Below are 15,029 nucleotides of genomic sequence, written 5' to 3' on the forward strand. Positions count from 1 at the left end.
AGGACTGGGCGAGCGAGACTCACACGTCTTGTGTTGAGATGCCATCGACGAAGTGGAAAAGTTGTGTGGGTTGCAAGAAGCAGAGACGAAGGACAGTTGTGTGGTGTGGGTCGATCGGACGGACCCGCTCGTGGTCCGCTGCTTCTGGTTTTAGCCACGCATCCCAATCTGTTGTTCTGACTACTTCCATCTTCTCCTGTATCTGTCTCACAAAGGCCGATCTGTGTTTGATACCGTTGAACTCCTCTAGTAACGAAGCATCTTCGCTGTGCTGTGCATATTCACACCGCTGCGACCGCCGCGATTCGCAATCGTACCCACAGCTCCACACATGTGGGGAGACCCTGGAGTTGTTTGATTCCGATGCCGATGAGGCTTCACTGCTTTTCACAAGATCGTCGTGGTTCGATGCAAGGCACAGAATGTCAAATCCACAGGGTAAGGTAGGTAGTTGATAAAGTCCAGATTCTGTCGCTACCGCGCCGCGCCGTTCATACGCCATTCGTCCATACATCAATCCATCCGGCCAGCCGTCAAAGGTTCAATCGCCCCAAGACATGACACAAAACGCCAGGCGCCTTTACGGTCCCATGTACGCCGTCTGCACATTATTCACCTAGACAACCTCATGTCCCAGCAGCTGCATCCGCCTCCTTCCCGGTTTCTTTTGTCAAGTAGTCCGCCTGCTCAGCGTCCTCGTATTCAGCGATGAGATCTTGAACGACGGCCTTTGCCTCATCAAACTCGTTCAGCCCATCGGCAAAGGGTGCCTCACGCCTGTATTGCTCGAGGAAGGCATTGCGCTTGCGCAGACGATCATACTGGCCGACAATGCGCTTGAAGAGCGTAGCGACGCCCGTATGGTTGGCGAGCATAAGTCCCGACACGCGGTGCGACGACTGCACATAGGGCGACTTGCGCGTCAGCGCCACTTGGATCGAGGCTGGGCCCCAGGGAATGAAGGTTGCAAGGCGGCGCTCGCGGATGCGGAGGAGCGACTTGTGGACATCCGAGGGATCGGCTTCGCCCTGGATGATGTTGAGGATCGAGATGTAGCACGAAGACTTGCTGGGGTTGATTGAGACCATGCGGTTCTTGGGTTGCAGGAGACGCCGCATCACCTCGAGGACGGTCGTCTTCCGTACCGCCTTGGCTTGCTCGACTTGGTCGCCGGTGAAGGGTGTGTAAGATGTTGTGAGGAAGTGGCAGCGCGGAGTGGGTATCAATGAGGCGACGATGCCGACGAGGTCGTTGTGCATGTAGCCGGGGTAGCGCAGAGTTGTGGTCGAGGCGGACATGACGGTGCTGACAAGCTGGTTGGTCTGCTGGAACGAAGGCTCCTGGACGTGCAGCGTATTCGACGCAATGTGCGAGAGGGCGCCATTGTCCAGTACGACGACCGAATCTGCGTTTTGTGCGAGGCGGCGCATGGCCAGCAAGCTGTTGTATGGCTGCACAACGACGTCGCTCTTTTCCGGGAAGACCGAGTATGTCTGGATCAACTTCTTGGGAAATCGATCATTCAACCTCTCGAGCAAGAAACTTCCCAGACCAGACCCGGTACCACCCGCAATCGAATGAAGCAGCATGAAGCCTTCGAGAGAGTCGCTGCCGTCGGCCTCGCGGTCAATCATGTCCATGACCTCCTCATGCACCGACTCGCCCATGGCATATCCTGCCGCCCAATTGTTGCCGGCACCAGTGCCATCTTTGTGGACGTAAAAGTTCTCGGGGTTGTAAATGTTCCGGTACGGGCTGGTCTGGATGCTGTTGATGACCTGCTGGAGTCAGCAATCGATCCCAGGAGATGCAAACGCGCAAGTTGACGTACACGAGGCTCGAGGTCCATGAGGATGGCGCGGGGAATGTAGCGAGTATCGTCGGACTAGTCATGTTAGACTGGATCGCATCGAGTGCGCAGGGCGGGAGGTCGTGCCTGGTAGAAGAAGACGTCTTTCCTGTCGCCGCCTTCTGTCGCAAAGTCTTCTAGATTTCCATCCTGATTGATGCCGTGCTCCTGGCACAACTGCTGCCAGAATTGGCTGCCCACTGTGCAGTCAACCGTCAGCTTGGTCGCAAGGTCGTCGGGAGCGGTCAAGCTCGGAGAGATCAAGGCACGCACCGCTGTTGCCGCACTGGCCAGCCTGAAGAGTGATGATTTCCCTGGAGAGCGGTCAGTAGCTGCTTCGAGCTTCTGAGGGACAAGAGGCGTACCTAGGCATGGTGACTGTGGTGGCTCGGGTTGGTGGGGTTCGCAATGGAGAGACGCGTAGCGGGCAGAGGTGTCGCGTCGAAGTCGTTGCCGCAACACTCCAACGACGTCAAACGAAGCAGCCAATCGCGTCCGCTCCAGCTCCAACCACCTCCCATCACTCCCGTCTCGCTCTTCTATTCCTCAACCACAACATCCCCGCTGATGCCCTGCGCACGCTTTTCCAATGTCCAACAACTCTGTCCACCTGATTGACCGCGGCGATGGTATACTGGCCTGGCCGACACCAAAAGAGATGGATGACTTCGTCAGAGGCTACGTCTACACCAAAGAAGTCCTAGACGCCATCATCAGACTGTTTCGTCGAGTAAGGCGTCAGCCTCTTCTCCTCATTGGTCCAATTGCAAACATCAAACATCTCTCCTGAGCGTCATTACTCCAAAACCCGCCACGGCCCGCGCAAGCATCCAGCTGCTCACTCGGAATTCACCATGGGTTTTCGTCACGATTGCTCATCATGACATTCGCAAAGAATGAATGCTCTCGGGGAACAGGAAAGGGAGCGCCTTCATCACAAACACGTCCAAGAGCTCTAAACAAGTCTGATCGGAAACAAGCATTGAAGAAGCGCATTCAATCAAACCCACGGTTGTCCCGACCTCACTCTCCCAAATCACCCCATCCGTCTAAATTTTGGCCTTTCCACCACCCAGTCCGGGCGCCCACCCTCTGACCTCACGGCCACTCTTGTACGAAATAAGCCGAAACGCCCTCGTCGCCTCTCCCCACAGCTCCTCCCTCAACAGCGCGTAAACACCCATACGCGCCTTATCCGCCACGGACATGGCCAGCTCCACGCCCTCATCAAACAGCTTGTCAGGCTCAACAGCGCGATCCACGATACCGTTAATAAGCGCCTCCGGACCCGTCCACCGGCGTGCCTCGAGCAGCGTAGCGCGAGCGACGTTCGGCGCCAACTTCGCGCGCAGCAGGGTGCCGAGGCCGTCGAAATGCAGCCCCAGCTCGACGGGCGGCATGCACATGTACCCGCGCCGGACATTCATGACGCGATAGTCGTGAGCCAGAACAATGGGCACGCCAGCGCCGAAGGCGTGTCCGCTTATCAGCGCAATGGTCGGCACGCGCAGGTCCAGCAGCGTCGCCAGCAGCGGGAGAAAGCCGTCGGCCAGCACCGAATTGGAATGCAGCATGCTGGGACACAGGCCGTACGTGAAGAACTTGGGTGTCGACGACGTGGTTATGATGGCGCCAGGGGCAAAAGGCGCGGGGCCGCTGCTGGCGCTGTTGACGATGAGCGCTTCGACATGGCGATACGCTCGCACCCAGTCCTGCGCGACAGACAGCGTGATGCGGTTTTCGGGGGGCGCATGCAAGTCGACGACGTAGATGTTCTTGCCCGCCGCCAATTTGGCAGCGCGCGAGATGGAGAAGTGCGGCGAGTCGAACGGGACAGCGAGCGATTCGTCGGCCATTGCGTCTTTCTCCAGTCCGGACCACTGTCTTCCTCTTGTGGACGATACCGGCAGTGACGCTACCCAAGGGCTTGTTCTCGGTCAATATATTTGCTTGTACGGGCACTCAATGATCGCCAGCTCCGCACGTGAACGGCGTACATAGAAGCTCTGACGCTGCAATCGCTTTTGGTTTACAGTACATGTCCCCACATTACATCGATAGATAGCGGAGAGCCTCCCCGCATCCTCGGCACACCTCGCCTGCTGCTGCAGTCCGGGGCCCCGCAATACCGACCATCTTCAAATCCCACAATCCCACTCTTCCATCTGGCGCGCGCCCTATCTTCGCACCACCCGAGTACAACCAGGCGGTCAGGGGAGCGCCCAAAGCGGGCCATCCAATCCGACGTCGCCGAGCAGCTTCTGGTTGCGTTCGCGCGTGTAGGGCTGGAAGTCAGGATTGATGCGGTCGCCATGCTAAGGGCCGGCGAGCTTCCACACAGCCCTGGCCGGAGAAATGTAGCCAGTGCTGGAAGCGTGGTCTCGCGTCCACCACTCGGCGTGCTCTCTATCGCAAAACATGCGTATCAAGGTACACGTACCAACGACACCACTCCATCACTCGGCCGCGGGTCGCGGGAAGCGCACCGCCAGCTGCTCTGGAGGCGGCGTGGCCGGTCCCGTCTCGACGCTGATGTGCGCGGCGACGCAGAAGAGGCAGGCCGTGTCGATGCGGACGTCGAGCTGCAGTGCCGCGCTGATGCCAAACGTGTCCCACGCGCAGCCGCCCCACCAGCAGCGGTCGTCACGGCCGTCCTGCGGCGTGAGGACGAAGGCCATTGGCGCGGCTGTGAACGGTGTGCAAAGCGTATTGCGTCGACTGTGGTGTTGAACACGAGCGAGTGGTCGGCGGCCAGCTCGTGGAGGATGCGTGTGGTTGATTCGACGTCTTGTCCGGTTTGTCGGGCCAGCGCTGCGATGTACGGGGCGCGCCCTTTTGATGGCAGTGTGTCGTAGACGAGGTCTCGTACTCGTCGTGTGTCTGCCGTTCTCATGCTGGCTCCTTTTGCAGTCGAGCGAGTTGTGGGTTGCGGGTCTTGTGATTCGCCGTCGTCAAATGTCCAATCCGGATCCCCTTTGCAGAAGTCAATCCGGGAAAAACTCGTCTCTGGTGCGCATTTGACACTTTATGCAGTCTCTTAGTGACTCGTTGCTGAAGAGATTATTTGACGTGATCGCCCATAACCGCGCAGGCAGTCTTGGAATCGTACCGGGGGAGCCCGATTCACGCGACGGACGTCGTGATTCCAGGCTACGCGTTTTTAGACGTTGAGCGGCAGGGCGCCGCGACTGCAAAGCACTTCGACAGTGACCATGGCGATGATGTGGACAGTCGCTCTCAAGAGTTCAATCCAGACGGCAAGCTTTGCTATCTGCCAGGCATGGTTGCCCCACATCAATCGCGCGTGGAAGAGTGTCGCATATGTGTGGTCGCACTAGTCAATCATCAAGAGTACTACCGCGGAATGAGGTGTAAAAGCGCCAATCGACCACCATTCCTCACCATTTTTCTACATGTATTTTCAATAGACCGACCTCATCCCGGCAATAAGGGCGTCGTACTATAGAAGTCAAAGGACGTGGCGGTGCACCCAAAAACCGTTGCCGACGGAGACGTACGGTGGAGATGAAGCGTCGCGGCGTCGAGCAAAAAGCATTCAAGCTCAGCAACAACCTATCCCGCCAAAGTCTCATTCGCCAGATTGTCCGTCTGCATCGGGCGGAAACCGGGAAGCGAAGAGACGGATAAGAGAAACTCAGGCCACGCCAACCTCGCGGCGTTTGTCGCGTTTGTGAGAAGTGGCAGTGATTAAATAGTCCGATGGAGTTGATTCGTCTCTCAAAATGGACGGCTGGTCGGTGCCGCAGCTTCCAATAGTCACCGACCAACTTAGGTACGGTAGATTTTATCTGCCGGAGCACTCGACGCAAAGATAGTGTTGTAGACTTGTAGTGGCGCGCCCGCCCACCTATCCGCCCGCGGCCCGCACGTGGTCACCCTGGTTCAGCCCAGCAGCCGGGGCAGGGCAGGGCAGTCCAGGTCTTTCCCCGTGGGGTCCGCGAGGGCGGCTGCGCGGTGTGGATGGTCCGTCTCATTACATGACCGGATGAGGCAACTGGCGTTTGGCGTTTTGCGTTTGGCGGCGCCAAGGGAGGGCGGTCGAGTCGAGGCGAGTCTGGCTAGGCTTGTCAGTCCGGGGATGAGTACCGATAGTCGGGTTTGTCGGCGTGTAGACAATCAGGACCGTGTGGAGTGTTCTTGATGATGCGGCCGCAGAGTCACGACGGTGGGGATGACACCAAGGAAATCTGGTTTTTCTACTCGTTGCTGAAGTGACATGACTTGGATTCGGCCACTATGATATTGTGTCGTGACCGAGCGGTGTTGGGAATGACGTAGCGACCAGCCCATGCGGTCGTCATACCGTGGCCATCGCAAGTGGCGTCGAATCGACGCTTCGCACCCAGATGCCAACCCAATCGGCATCACACGCAAACAACCATCACGACTGGTGGACGGTCTTTGATCCGTTTCGCTTCACACATGTCCCATCGCCGACTCTCGTCACAGCTGTGCGCACTGCAGTCACGCAGACCGCTTCGACAATGCGCGTCACAGCGTCATCTGCCGCTCGGACTTACTCCACGGGGACCCCAGGTCTGCGGGTTACGCTTTCCGATCCCTGCTATACGGCGTGGTACCCTTGTCGTCTCCGGCGCCAATCTCACACCCGGCTTTCTAAAATGGGCAGTAAAGTCTAAATAGAGACCCTGCATGATGTGGCCGAATCCGTCCCTCGGCTACCGCGGGTTGAGATGCGCGCGGGACGCGTCGCGCGCAACCAAGTGGGCTTTGTGCAGGCCATCACGCATTTTGAAATGTGTCGTTAAGATAGTCGATAAACGTCTCGCGAACGCGCGCCTTGGACAGGTTGTGTTGCCGGTTGAGCGTGATGAACTGCCGCCGAATGCGCTGCAGCTGGGGCAGCGAGACGGACGAGGCTGGTAGCTCGACGACTTGTTCGGCGTCTGGGATTGATACCTCGCCGCCATCTTCGCCAGGGTGGTCCTTTTGCCAAGCGGTAATGTGAGAGACAATGTCGGAAGTCGTCTTATCCAACTCGTACAGGTAGTTTTGCTCAGTCGCGGGTTTCTACAAGAATCAGCTTTGTGCGCAATATCGGCGGAGCGCATTCTTACCAGAACAGTAGCAGCATTGGGCCTTACAACTTTGGCCTTTCCATCGTTGCCGACCATGGCGTCCCAAATCTGGTCAAGCGACGGAGTCTCGTCATCGTGAGCCACAACGAAGAGCGGGCTATCCCAGCGCGTCATGCCATTGGGCTCCTCATAGCGGAACACGAGGTTCTCAAAATCCTCTTCCAGGTATCCGCCATCCACGGCAGGGTCGTCGAGCAGCTTCTTGTTGATCTCGCGGCATTTTTCAACCGGTGTTCCTACGCGCAACTCTTGGACTATCAGCGGCGGTCGGCGCAAGCAGGTTGGAGTCGCGTACAACGCAGCTGGGGGTCTGGACGGCCTTGGCCTCGCAGTAGAGCTGGTAGCGGAAGCCCTTGATGTAGTTGAGGCCGTCGGCAATGACAATGTCGTCGCGCGTCAAGACTCGTTTGATGGCGGAAGATTCGGCGGCGCGAGCATCCTTCTCGGGGCGAGCGGAGTGGTAGACGTCGCGCGAGAGTCCGAGTGTTTGGTCGCTGATGTGGTGGAGCTTGAGACGAGAGATTTTGGGATCGGTAGAGTCTTTGATCTTTTGGGAGAAGAAGTCGACCAGCTGGTTTGCGCGGTGCGTCTTGCCGGACGAAGGGTAGCCGGAGATGATGATCAACTGTCGCGGTCAGTGTTGTCTCTGGCGGGAGGCAGTGAAAGGCAAAAGTACCGGCATGACGTGGAATTGTGAGCTGGGACTTGGCGACAGACGGGAGAGGGCAGAAGGGTCGGCCGGGTACTGAAGTGGGTGGTGGGATTGGAGTGTGGGGGCAATGCAACGGATGGAACGCCCAACCCAACCTCGGCCGTTAACGCCGGCCAAGGTCATGACGAAGGAGCCGATGAAAGAAAAGGACCAGGACCGCCCTTCTCTCCCTCTACATTACTCTACCCATTCCTCTTCCTTGTCTCGCCTTGCTGCGAGTCGTGCCACCGTCGCCTGTCACCTTGTCTCTACACATCCCACACACTCCGCACTCCGTACTCCTCCACCATCCACCATCCACCTCGTCCCATCGGCCCAGGCCCACTCACTCCATTCTCTCGCCGTTAGGCCTACCATCACGCTACATCCTGCGCCCTCGACACCTCTCGACGGCCCAACTGCCTCTCCAGGACTCTCGGCGTCTACCGCTCACCGATTACTCAAAACCCGCATACCGCCTTGCTCATCTCTTCAACTCTCAACACCTCCGACTATCGACCCTCACTTTTCCCCGCGACATGGACCCGCAGAGAAACCAACCACCCTTCGGCACACAGCGCCCAGCATTCGCCCTTGGCCCCGAGTCTGCCAGTTCCGTATCAAGAAGCTCCAGCAGTCTTTCCACCATGTCATCTGCCGCCGTTCCCATCGCCGGAGCCTCGTCGCAACCGCAGCAACACCACACCTCCGCTCCCATCCCTCCATCCTCGCCCGTCCAGCAAACCCACTTCATGGGCTCGATACCGGCAGCCACCGCCACCGCACTGCCCGCCGGACAACCTCAGTTCCCCGTGCAACAACCACAGGCTCCTGCGGCAGCAAGACCGAGCGGCTGGGACTACAATCCAAATCGCGAGGGTGCAGGGCGGACCACACAGGAGACCGCCGCGTTCCTCAACGAATACAGCCTCGTCGCGGAAGCGGCAAAGCGGGCACAGATGGCGGTCTTGATGCGCGACATGGAGGCGGTAGAGTTGTCGTAAGATGCGCAGCAATTTTCGCACGATCATGGTGTGATGCTGCTCCACGGCATACACACGGCTTCGCTCCCGCCCCCGCAGTGCGCTGGCATTGCATGGCACACTTGCACAACCTGACAGCCGACCCCAGAATCTGCGGGCGCAACACCAAAGGGAGGGAGAGCACACCGCGCTGGGCTGGGGAAGCCAAGGAAGGGCTCAGGCGCGCGCGACCGAAGACCCTGGCGGGCAAATCGATAACCTGTGGAGCAGCGCCAGCAGCACCGCGTTCCGCACATGGCCAGCCGACTCGTGAAACTCGCGGGGTCGCGGCCAAAGGTCCCTTGATCCTCTGCTCCCTGTACATTCGTCCCTGGCCCACCCAGCCAACCCTTTTTCACGTGCCGTCCTCTTTTTCCCACCCCCTTGCGCCCTGTTTTCCCACGGGCTCGTCTTTCCCATTCTGCGGAAATAATCACGGTTTGACTCGGTCGGTCGGCTGCTTCTTTGGCGTCTTGCAATCGAGACGCTGCTGTGCGGGATCGGCACGCACTCCCTACAAGCATGCATCACGCAACTTCGATCGGACAGGAAGACGCTTCTACACAGACGGACGAAAATGCACTTGGTGTTTGGACGACGCGGCAGGCACAATCAAATTTCCACACCCAGGATTTCTTCGAACCACCGTAGCTGTCTATTCACCCTTGCAGATTGGTCGAGAATATCCTAGCAGTCGTGGGAGTCCTGGGCCAAAAACCGGTGCGACAGATTCTCACTTCTTTTCCCTTTTGCGACAGGCATCTTCTACTTTTTTCTTTCATCTCTACCCCGGCATGATGGATGACTTGACAGTAGTCAGTTTTTTGTTGGATACCACCTGGCTCACCCACCTCTATTTCTCCTCTCTCACTTTAGCGCTTGGATACCGTAGCTCATGACGAATGGAACGGAATGGATGTCGCTCGATTGCGACATTTAGACTTGCCACTGCGTCTCTTGATGTCTTCTGGGAGCATTCCTGATTCTAACCTTACTGCTGTGCTGGACCGGAGTGGCATGCCTTTGTCCTAGTGGCTATGAGTGAGGGACAAAGACACACTCCATCACCATCATCATCAGCTCCGCGCACGCGCACGTGGAGTAGCACACGCGTGCCAGAAACCTACCCACATGCTCTAGAACACCCGACATCGCACTCTCACTAGCCAACGTGATCACGGCAGCAGGCAGCCATCACAGCCTCGAACTCTACTCCCTATACATATAAAAACCCCCTAGCTGCCCCTCTCTACTTCTCCTCAGGGCGCACCACGCAGCTATTTCTCTATGCATCTTTCGACAGCATAGACGAAGACTTCTGCTGCTGTCGATTGGCGGTGTAAGCTACTGGTTTCTTGTGTTTGTTTTGTGGATTCTACAGCTTTCTGGGCTGGTCGCGGGCAAGGAGGCTTCGTCATCTTGGTGGTGTAGTGGTGTGCATGTGCATGATGTGGTGATGAGGCATAGGTGGTGTAGGAAATAGATGTCGTGGTGAGTTAATGCTGTAGATTTGGTTGTGGATGCTACAGCAGGTAGGCTGGTGAGAGCGAGAGAGCGGTGCGATGAATGCTTCCTGCGCGTACGCGTACGCCTAGAATTATCAACCTTCTTGCATTTGATGCTGGTACAATGCGAATCCAGCAGCGTCAAGACACAGTGATGAAGACAATGGTTCCATAGTGAGCATGTCAAGCCTGCTGGCTACATGTGGCATTGCTGTAGAAGATGTGTGCTTTTCCTGCTCTAGAAGCGTGGTACCTCCCTATCGAACGACTACCTGTACTCTGCCTCGCTCGATTCCTCATTGCATTGCCTGAACGTCTTCCTTCGCCACAGCAACGACTCGACTCGACTCACTGCCTATCTCGCACCGTAGTACGCAGCATCGCCACCCACACCAACTCCCACGCCCACTCCTCCCCCCCTGACCGCATCCCCACCACCCTCATCCAATCCCAAACCCCTCGCAATCTTCCGAATGACGACCTTCTTCAAGAACGCCTCGCGCGCAATCGCGCGCACCTGCTTGGCAAAGACGTCGGCGCCAACGCGGCCCTGATCCAGCGCCTTGCCCAGCACGTGGATGGCCTCGCCACACGCCCGCTCCTCGGCCACCAGTCGCCACAGCTGGCTGGCCGCCACTGTCGGCGCAACGAGCACCTCGTCGACGTCCGGCACCGCGCGCCCGTGCGTGTCGGCAATGACGCGGTCAGCCTCGCGCATGGCGCCGTCCAGCACCGCTGCGTTGGACGTGAGCGTTGCCGAGAGGGACGCCAGGTTGCCGCGCTCCGATTGCAGCCGCGAGTAGGCGGCGACGAGCGCCGCGTGTTGAGCGCGCAGCGGCGGCAGCGCTGAGAGGTTCGCGGATACCGTTTGGGAGGTCAGCGTGCGCAGGTGTGAGGACAGCGCTGTGAGGAGGGCGTCCTTTTGCGGGTTCGGCGGGATGGGGGGAGCAGGGGGGAGCGCGTTGGATGAGGGATCTTGCGAGGGCAGCGTCACGTCGAGGGGAGACGTCAGGAGGTCGAAAGCAGGCGGTTTGGGAGCGGGGGCGGTGGGCGCAGGAGCGGACGTGACTGGCGGAGGAAATTGGGGTTGCGGTGGCTGTTGGTATGGCGGAGATGCGAAATTTGGCGGCTGATATTGATATGTCTGAGGAGGCGGCGGCGGAGGTGGTGCGCTGTACGTTGGTGGTGCCGGAGACGCTTGGGAAGCCGCATCTTGTCCTGGAAGTGGAGGTGGCCGAGAATATCTTGCTGGAGGGTCTCCGGGTGTGCCGCCAGGACTAATTGGACTCACGGGGCTATCTCGTCCGATTGGGGAAGGGCGCGGTGGGTAAACATATTGCGGGCGCGGCTGTGCTTGTGTTGGTCCATGTATCTGGGGAGGATACTGGTGCGGGATCGGCGGTGATCCATATCCAGAACCACCATTTTGAGATGCAATTTGAGGGGGCAAGGGTGGCACTGGTGGTGCTGTCGGCGGTGGTTGACTGTATCCATTCGCACTAGCCTGTCCGTTTGACAGGCTTGTGTCCTTTGGTGGTTTCGGTGGCGGAGGAGGAGGAGTGGGCTGATGCTGAGGGGCTGGAGACGGACTTGCTCGCGGTTGCATTTGCTGTCTCCACTCTTCGGGCGTTGGGGGGACAGGCGGTGGCTGTTGTTGACGCTGAGGGGAGCTGTAGCCTTGACTCTTCGCGACCACGGGGGGTTCCTTGGCGAAAACGCCGCGAAGGACGGTGAGAAAGTCCGCAATGGATGATTTCTGCAACAAGTTAGTCCACGAGCTTGCGCCGCAGCAAACGTCCCCAAGGCAAATGTGACATGAACCATTCGACATTTCTCCCGACGTCCAACTTACATCCCAGTGTTGTGACCAACCACTCAAATATGGGTGATAGACCCGCCCGTCCGAGCTGACATGCTGTCCCGGACGCACCAACATGTCTTGGTTCGGCGTCACGTAGACCAAAGGTGGCTCTCGAGGATATGCGTGCGGCACCCACAATGCGATCGGGAAGCGGTAGACAGCGCCGCGGAACTGCACAGGTATGGTGCCGTTGAGGAGGAGGAGCAGCGCGGGAGTGCCATTTTCGTAGGCTGAGGAGCGTGTCAATGAGGCGACGGTGCCAATCGCGAGAGAGTTGACGCACTGTAGACTTCGGTTTTGGGGGAGAGAGACGGATACTGCCCAAGAGCTTCGGCGGCGTCGTTGTAAGTCCGGTTTACATCTGTGTATTCCTAGATGGGTCGTCAGAGGGGTTCGACTGGATTGCGAGCAGCATTACATTTGCTAGGACGCTGTATAACCAATTCAAGACGCGGTCGTTGACTGGGGGCATTGTTGGTGGGGAGTTGAGGTTGGAGAGCAAGACGTCAGGTGCGGGACCCGACATGGATCCATGCTGGCCCGCACCGGCGCCCGACTCGCGAACCACCAAGTTGCCAGTCGTCTTTCGAGACATGCATGCGAGCATGCAAGCTTTACAAGGCCTCTTCATCTAAATTTGGAGTTTCGTCACTTTCTTCAATCAAGTATCGCTGGCTTCAAATGATTCATTCAGGTGTATTTTCGAGAGTATCAACTCCCTCCCGTTCATAAGCCTATGATACACATGCCACTCGGAAATGAGGGTTCCGCTGGTCCAGTCCCTAAACGCCTAGCTGAAAGACACGCTGCACTATCAAATCCTACCATTTGAACACCCAGAGCAACAGTTTTAGTGCTGGCTCCACTCAATCGTGTTGAGATCGATTCCTTCCTGGACCAGCTCCCACAGAGGGCTCAGTTCTCGCAGGAAGTTGACCCTTTCCCTGACCGCGTGGAGCACGTAGTCAATTTCGCCATCGGTAGTGAAGCGGCCAATACCAAAGCGAATACTGCTGTGGGCACTTTCGTCGCTGCTACCAAGGGCGCGGAGGACGTAGCTGGGCTCAAGGGAGGCAGAAGTGCAGGCACTGCCGGACGAGAGGGCGATATCCTTGAGAGCCATGAGGAGGGACTCACCCTCGACGTAGGCAAAAGACACGTTAACACAGCCGGGGTAGTGGCGGGTTGGGTCACCGTTCAGAGTGGTGTGCTCCATGGACAAGAGGCCGTCCTTGAGCTTCTTGGAAAGGGCCGTGATGCGCTTGCTGTCGTACTGTTGCGAGTCAGCGTCTGGTTCCGAATGATGACGGATGACTGGTGAAGAGAATCATCTCCGATCATAACCCCTGCTGTAAAGCAACACAGTTTCCGGGGCACGGTGCATGCACCGCGGACACCCTCAAAGACTTCAGGAAGTCATGCATGTTTAAAGCACAAAATCATATGGAACGGATAAGAGATGAGGGACGGAGGGTGGGGTGGGGGCTTACCGGCATGTCTTCGTTGCAAAGGCGCGCAGCCTCGCCAAAGCCAATGGCGAGTGGGGCTGCCAATGTACCGCTCCTCAGACCGCGCTCCTGGCCACCACCGCTGATGATGGGGTCAAGCCTGACCCTGGGCCGTCTGCGCACGTAGCAGGCACCGATGCCCTTGGGACCATACAGCTTGTGGGCAGAGATGGACATGAGATCAATGTTCATCTTGTTGACGTCGAGAGGGATCTTGCCCACAGCCTGAGCACCGTCAGTGTGGAAGAAAATCTTGCGCTGGCGACAGATTCGGCCAATCTCTTCGACCGGCTGGACGACACCAATCTCATTGTTCACGGTCATGATGCTGACGAGGGCGGTGTCGGGCCTGATGGCCTTTTCCAGGGCCTCGAGGTCGACGAGACCGTTGGGCTGAACGGGGAGATAGGTGACGTCAACACCTTCGTCCTGCAGGTGGCGACAGCTGTCGAGCACGCACTTGTGCTCGGTCTGGCAGGTAATGATGTGCTTCTTCTTACCCGACCTCTTGAAGAATCGCGCGACACCCTTGATGCTCATGTTGTTGCTCTCGGTTGCGCCGCTGGTGAAGATGATTTCCTTGGGGTCGGCGCCGATGAGCTGGGCAATGTGAGCTCTCGACTGCTCGACGGCCCTTTCAGTCTCCCAGCCGTAGGCGTGTGTGCGCGAGTGCGGGTTGCCGTAGAGGCCGGTATAGAAGGGGAGCATGGCGTCGAGTACGCGCGGGTCCGTGGGCGTCGTGGCCTGCATGTCGAGATAGATGGGGCGAGTTCCCTGGTCCATGACGGATGCCTGCTTGAGGATGCCGGCCTGGGGGCTCATCATGGCGTCGCCGCTCAATCCCGTGGCAGGCGCCTTGGCGTCCGAGGGCGCAATGCCCTCTTTGCGCAAAAAGGCCTTTTGGTCAGCCTTGATGGCGGCGTCGACGTTGACGGTGGCATGGTTGGACTTGGTCTCGGTGACATAGGAGCGCGTGGGTGCGAGGGATCGTAGAGAGGCGGCGGGCAGGGCGTGGGCGGGGAGTCTCCTGGAGCCGAGCCTGATGGCCTGCCTCGCAGCGGAGGGAGTGAAGGCAGACATTTTGCGAGCAGACGAGAAAAGATTTGAGGATGGGCGGGAGGGGCGGTAGAGGATGGGGCGGGACTGGAGGCGGCGACCGGAATTGGAAGCGAGGGCGATGTGATCAGATCAGATAGGTGACTAAGCGCGGGCGGCGGAAGCCGGCAGAACCAGGCACCGGGCTCCGATCCGGGACCCGAAGACGCATGCGGAAGCCGAGCAGCCGGAGCGAAAGCGAGCGGAGCCAATCAGCGCCAAGCCTCTGTACTTCTCGTTGTTGACTGCAGAAGACGATCGAATAGCTGCTTTCACTTGCGGTGTTGTCTCTCTCTCTTCTCCTCTCATCTCGACTCAGCCCCAGTCCTCACCTGCTCAGCCTCGCTTCTTGACCCCCATCCCATCCCTCGCGCCTGT

General features: G+C 58.2%; 7 protein-coding genes across 7 annotated transcripts; 1 reads left to right on the forward strand and 6 right to left on the reverse strand.

Annotated features, from left to right (window-relative positions):
* Window positions 1-431: 431 nt before the first annotated feature.
* Window positions 432-2,248, reverse strand: J3D65DRAFT_642729 (gamma tubulin MipA). The gene is made up of 5 exons (XM_066802021.1): window positions 2,215-2,248; window positions 2,123-2,163; window positions 1,937-2,049; window positions 1,832-1,885; window positions 432-1,778 (listed from the first exon to the last, which is right to left on the reverse strand). Exons 1-5 carry the CDS (start codon window positions 2,220-2,222, stop codon window positions 627-629), a joined length of 1,368 nt encoding a protein of 455 aa, XP_066650113.1. The 5' UTR covers window positions 2,223-2,248; the 3' UTR covers window positions 432-626.
* Window positions 2,249-2,607: 359 nt separating this feature from the next.
* On the reverse strand, window positions 2,608-3,871 carry J3D65DRAFT_642732 (putative carnitinyl-CoA dehydratase). Its single transcript, XM_066802022.1, has one exon. It carries the CDS (start codon window positions 3,703-3,705, stop codon window positions 2,899-2,901), a length of 807 nt encoding a protein of 268 aa, XP_066650114.1. The 5' UTR covers window positions 3,706-3,871; the 3' UTR covers window positions 2,608-2,898.
* A 293-nt stretch (window positions 3,872-4,164) lies between these two features.
* J3D65DRAFT_672591 (uncharacterized protein) lies at window positions 4,165-4,527 on the reverse strand (the record flags this gene model as incomplete). The annotated part of the gene is made up of 2 exons (XM_066803503.1): window positions 4,165-4,255; window positions 4,310-4,527. The coding sequence occupies 2 exons, from the start codon at window positions 4,525-4,527 to the stop codon at window positions 4,165-4,167; spliced, it is 309 nt and encodes a 102-aa protein (XP_066650115.1).
* A 2,086-nt stretch (window positions 4,528-6,613) lies between these two features.
* J3D65DRAFT_672592 (chromatin associated protein KTI12) lies at window positions 6,614-7,651 on the reverse strand (the record flags this gene model as incomplete). The annotated part of the gene is made up of 4 exons (XM_066803504.1): window positions 6,614-6,901; window positions 6,949-7,215; window positions 7,265-7,594; window positions 7,646-7,651. The coding sequence occupies 4 exons, from the start codon at window positions 7,649-7,651 to the stop codon at window positions 6,614-6,616; spliced, it is 891 nt and encodes a 296-aa protein (XP_066650116.1).
* Window positions 7,652-8,199: 548 nt separating this feature from the next.
* J3D65DRAFT_607883 (uncharacterized protein) lies at window positions 8,200-8,664 on the forward strand (the record flags this gene model as incomplete). Its single annotated transcript, XM_066798528.1, has 1 exon — window positions 8,200-8,664. One exon carries the CDS (start codon window positions 8,200-8,202, stop codon window positions 8,662-8,664), a length of 465 nt encoding a protein of 154 aa, XP_066650117.1.
* A 1,699-nt stretch (window positions 8,665-10,363) lies between these two features.
* On the reverse strand, window positions 10,364-12,530 carry J3D65DRAFT_598333 (ESCRT-I component). Its single transcript, XM_066797855.1, has 4 exons — window positions 12,467-12,530; window positions 12,332-12,419; window positions 12,040-12,278; window positions 10,364-11,943 (listed from the first exon to the last, which is right to left on the reverse strand). The coding sequence occupies exons 1-4, from the start codon at window positions 12,518-12,520 to the stop codon at window positions 10,543-10,545; spliced, it is 1,782 nt and encodes a 593-aa protein (XP_066650118.1). The 5' UTR covers window positions 12,521-12,530; the 3' UTR covers window positions 10,364-10,542.
* A 186-nt stretch (window positions 12,531-12,716) lies between these two features.
* J3D65DRAFT_642745 (pyridoxal phosphate-dependent transferase) lies at window positions 12,717-14,692 on the reverse strand. Its single transcript, XM_066802023.1, has 2 exons — window positions 13,539-14,692; window positions 12,717-13,321 (listed from the first exon to the last, which is right to left on the reverse strand). Exons 1-2 carry the CDS (start codon window positions 14,634-14,636, stop codon window positions 12,899-12,901), a joined length of 1,521 nt encoding a protein of 506 aa, XP_066650119.1. The 5' UTR covers window positions 14,637-14,692; the 3' UTR covers window positions 12,717-12,898.
* Between the last annotated feature and the right edge of the window lie 337 nt (window positions 14,693-15,029).

The sequence above is a fragment of the Phyllosticta citribraziliensis genome (genome assembly GCF_038025025.1).
Source record: "Phyllosticta citribraziliensis strain CPC 17464 chromosome Unknown J3D65scaffold_16, whole genome shotgun sequence".
In the NCBI taxonomy this organism is placed as follows: Eukaryota; Fungi; Ascomycota; class Dothideomycetes; order Botryosphaeriales; family Phyllostictaceae; genus Phyllosticta; species Phyllosticta citribraziliensis.